General features: G+C 43.7%; 1 protein-coding gene across 2 annotated transcripts in view; it reads right to left on the bottom strand.

Annotated features, from left to right (window-relative positions):
* Positions 1–2591: 2591 nt before the first annotated feature.
* The window catches only part of DPYSL2 (dihydropyrimidinase like 2), a 69190-nt gene continuing 67697 nt past the window's right edge, over positions 2592–4084 (bottom strand). For both annotated transcript variants that reach the window (XM_014522285.2, XM_006028713.3), the window contains exon 14: positions 2592–3075. In XM_014522285.2, coding sequence (XP_014377771.1) covers positions 2984–3075 — 92 coding nt within the window. In that variant the 3' untranslated portion in view covers positions 2592–2983. The remainder of the gene's footprint in view (positions 3076–4084) is intronic.

The raw sequence follows: 4084 nt of genomic DNA, 5'->3' as shown, positions 1-4084 counted from the left end.
TCTGGTGATTCATGTCAGCTAAGAATCCAGCTCATCAGCTCCTGTCAGTGTGACAAATATCTTCCAAGACAAATCAACTCCAGGGCAGATCCAGCACTGTAAATCAACACAGATTTCAGAGCTATACACATTTACAACAGCTGAGCAGCTGGCCACAGGCAAATGGTCATAAAAAGCACCCATCACTTCAAGACACAGATACGCCTAGTGAAACAACAACATTTTGTCTTTATTAGGAGTTCCCATGGTAATATAACACAGAGTTCTTAAGGAATAAAACACAAGACTCGGGAAGGGGTGGGGAGGGGATCGTTGCCATTGAGACAATGGTCAAATATCAGTACTTCTTCTTGTCTAACACACATGATCAGCTTTAGCACTTACAGCTCCTTCACTCATGAGTCACAACCACAAATCCAAGGGTTAAATCCAGCTAGTATTAAATCCTACTTTTTTTTTTCTTTTTTTTTTTTAGAGCTTCAAGTCACTGCGGTTAATTAAGTCGTCATTTTTTTCTTTAAGCATTTACATATGACATTCATTAAACAGACACAAAGCGAACGAGCTCCCACAGGAAAAGAACATGCTTACAAGCCTGCAAAAATCTTTTTTTGTGATTTTTTTTTTGGTTTTTTTTTTCCTTTTAAAGAACAAACGGGAAAAAAAAAAAGTCATCATGGATCAGTGAAGGGAACAAGGAAGACTTAAGTGAATACTGAAGAGCTGCAAACTTTTCACAGAATTGAAATGAATTTGTGGTTTTCTTTCTCCCCAACTTGTTCAAATGCATTTCAAAGCACAGGTGGGATAAAATGAAATACAGCTGCAAAACGTGCGTGTGTGCGCGCGCGCGAGCGCATACACGTGTTTATGGATCAGTTCCACACAACACTGAACGTCCTTACCCAAAAGACTCCAGAGTTAAACCAAAATGGAAAATGCGTGGATGGATAAATAGTCTGATTTTGTTTTTCAGGCTGCTTTTTCAAAGGAACCTAAAGGAGTTAAGTGCTGCAATCCAGTGGGATTTAGATGCCCAAATGGTTTCAATATCCTTTGAAAATCCCAGCACTGAGTTTGCTGTAACAGCATAGTTGGGATTTATTCTGAAAAGCCTGCATATATCTATTTTCCTTACAAGAACCTGTAAACAACATATCAAAAATGCATGCAAACACAAAGTTAATGCATGTGCTAAAACACAGAGAGACAAGGAAGCAGATGGTGCAGACAAGGGCCAGGGGACAAAAAGGCAGTGGAAGTAATGCTTTGTTAGCTGTGGGTAGCAATAACCTCTATGTAAACAACCAGCCCAAGGCTTCTGCACCACTACAGCCTTCAAGACAGGCTTTATGTAGGACATAAATAGAGCCCATGTAACAGTCTCCATCTGTAGGGATTGAGCCCTCTGGCTCTTACAAAATTGATTTCTTGAGCTTAATAAGCAGAGCCCACCTCCTGGAATGGGTTTCAATGCCTACCACCTATCAGATCCAAAGGGTCCTTTTTCCTTAGTTCACAGGCAGCAAGCAGATATGGCCCCAGTAAGGACAAAGAACTCCAGTGAGCTATGATGGGTAATACGCAGGCCTCTGCCAGTACTTGCATGAGAGTAAATTCCTGAAGGAATGTTACATGTATAACCAATTTGTAAATGATTGGCAACAGAGCTACACTGAACTCACAAGTGATGCCCAGTACCACTGACTCTATGATTGCAGCTGCCATTGATAAAGAATTTCTTATGTGTTTTAATGATGGGCTTTCAGATGACAGCAAAAGACAAGACTCTTCAAAATGACTGCTCTTCCGCATCCTGTTTTCCTAATTATCAGGGTGATGGGTAGCTACTCAATTAAATTGGGTTCGTTTGGCAGCATGGCAGTAACTGACTAAAGCCCCAAGTTACCGACTTTCTCCTCCAGGAATGACAAGTTAATTGTGTAGAGGTTTTCTAGAGACTCTTTTACAGATCCTCTGAGGGTGTCCATCAGCTGACTTAGCCCAACTGAAGATCTGGTACATCTTGATGGAGATCATAGCTCATGAGCATCTTGTCAGGGATTCATAAACAAGTAAAACTAACCTAAGCACCAAGTGCTGGCTGAAATGGTGAAGTGCTCTGAACTCCTACAGCAAACTATCACAATGGCAGTGGTGCTGTTGAGAACCTGCAGCTGAAAGGAGGGGACAAGGAGGACAGGACAGGAATTCTCAACGCTGAGATAAGGCTTTGTAAACACAATGGTACAAAAACGTTAAAAAAAATAAAAACACGAACAGAGTTTTTTAAAAAAATAAAAGGAAGGATCCTCAAGGACCTGATTTGCAGCAAAATCTGGAAGGAAAAGAAACAATAAAAGTAGCTCAACCCACCAACATGGTAATGATGCCTGTTGTCAATCTCTAGGGACCAATTCAAGTGGCAGAGACAAAGCTGTTCTGTGAGCTCACAAGGGTAGTGGTGGGAGAAGGCAAACCTATGGTTTAGACCTGTGTCCCCCTCTGCTGCTGTGCTGCAGGTCAGGACCACAAGAGTTATCCAGTTTCACCCCATGAATTTTCTAGCCTGCTCAACATTCAATAAAAGCTTCTTTTTTTTTTTTTTTTTTTCTTTTTTTAATAAAGGCAGCTCCTGGGAAATTCACTTTCTCCTTCCTTTGCCAAAAGAAAGATGCTGAATGGGAACAGAGGCCACATGTGGCAAACATCCTCTTTCCATTTATTTTTGCATGTCAGAGGTGTCAAAAACAGGGCTGGGGTTGTCTCTTTAGATGTTCAGGGACAGGAGGGGAAGTGAGTGGGTGCAGTGAGGATGAGGAGGGCAGGGGGTTGAGAGGGAACAGAAAGTGGCGCCTTACTTGACCCCACCCATTGGTTGCCCGCAGTAACTGTCACAGGCTCTAAAAGAATCACAAGGGTCTCCAGGTGCCCCGCGCCCCCTTCCCCGGGTTCGCTAGGCGGCCACAGAAGGGTTTGTTTCTTAGCCCAAGCTGGTGATGTTGGCACGTCCGCCGGGTGGGGCCACGATGCGCTGCGTAGTGCGGCGGGGGATGTTATCGTCGATCTGTGCGCCTGGAGGGAGACAAGAGACATACCCCATGAGTGGTGGAGTCGCAAACACTGCAGCCAGTACCCAGGGCAGAGGTGCCATCCATGGACCAAAAGAACATGACTTTGCTGAAACTGCCTGCATCCTGTTTGGCCAGGGCTGAATTAAGCCCTCAACTTTTGACTTCTGAGGGAGGCAACCTCTGCAGGAAAGGTTATTTCCCATTTATCCACCCAGCAAGCTGCTTCTCTGCAAGGGGAGGACCCAGACTGAGGGGAATAACCTCAGCACATCTTGCCTTTTCCACTAGGTCAGAGAGGAGCACTGCATTGATCGCTACTGTTCAGCTGATAAAGGTTCTTTATCTTCATAAAGGCTAGAAGAGACTATGAAGGAACTGGGGCCACTGAAGAAGTCAACTGGCGAAGAGAGATGAGTGGAGAAGTTTCTGTTGGTCTTTTTTTGCCTTGGGACTAACTCAGCCCAACTGTCAGTGAGAAAATTTTTCAGGCTTAGCTTCTGTTGAGGTGTGCCACCCTGTCTACTCCCCTTTTATCAGACCCTTGAGCCACCCAGTGCACCCATTTGCATCAGGATCTCAGTAGAAGACCTTACTATAAAACAAGGAAGAATAACTATGACCATGGTGAACCTTGCCACTGAAGAAGGGTGTGTGACCCTTCCATGTGCTATCAGGTATCCAGGTTGTAGCTGTATTGGTCTATGGGGACAACCAATCTGGGCTCATGGTGGAGGTGATATTTTATTAGACCAACATAATTTTTTTTTTAAATGTCTTTAATTACAAGCTTTCGGGCCCAAAAGCTTGTAATTAAAGACTTTTTTTTTTTTTTTTTTTTTTACAAAAGTCTTGTTGGTTTAATAAAAGCTATCCCCTCCACCATGAGCCCAGACTACTTTTTCCCATATGCTGAGAACCCCACGCTCAGGGTGCTAGGTTGTTCCTCTGGGTCTACTGGAATGAGAGTTTCTAATACCCGTTTTCTTCTATAGGGGGATATGCTCATGGTT

Source organism: Alligator sinensis, unplaced genomic scaffold, assembly GCF_000455745.1.
Source record: "Alligator sinensis unplaced genomic scaffold, ASM45574v1 scaffold685_1, whole genome shotgun sequence".
NCBI classification, from domain to species: Eukaryota; Metazoa; Chordata; order Crocodylia; family Alligatoridae; genus Alligator; species Alligator sinensis.
Note: the sequence above shows the minus strand (reverse complement) of the source record. Positions and strands in the feature narration are given on the sequence as shown.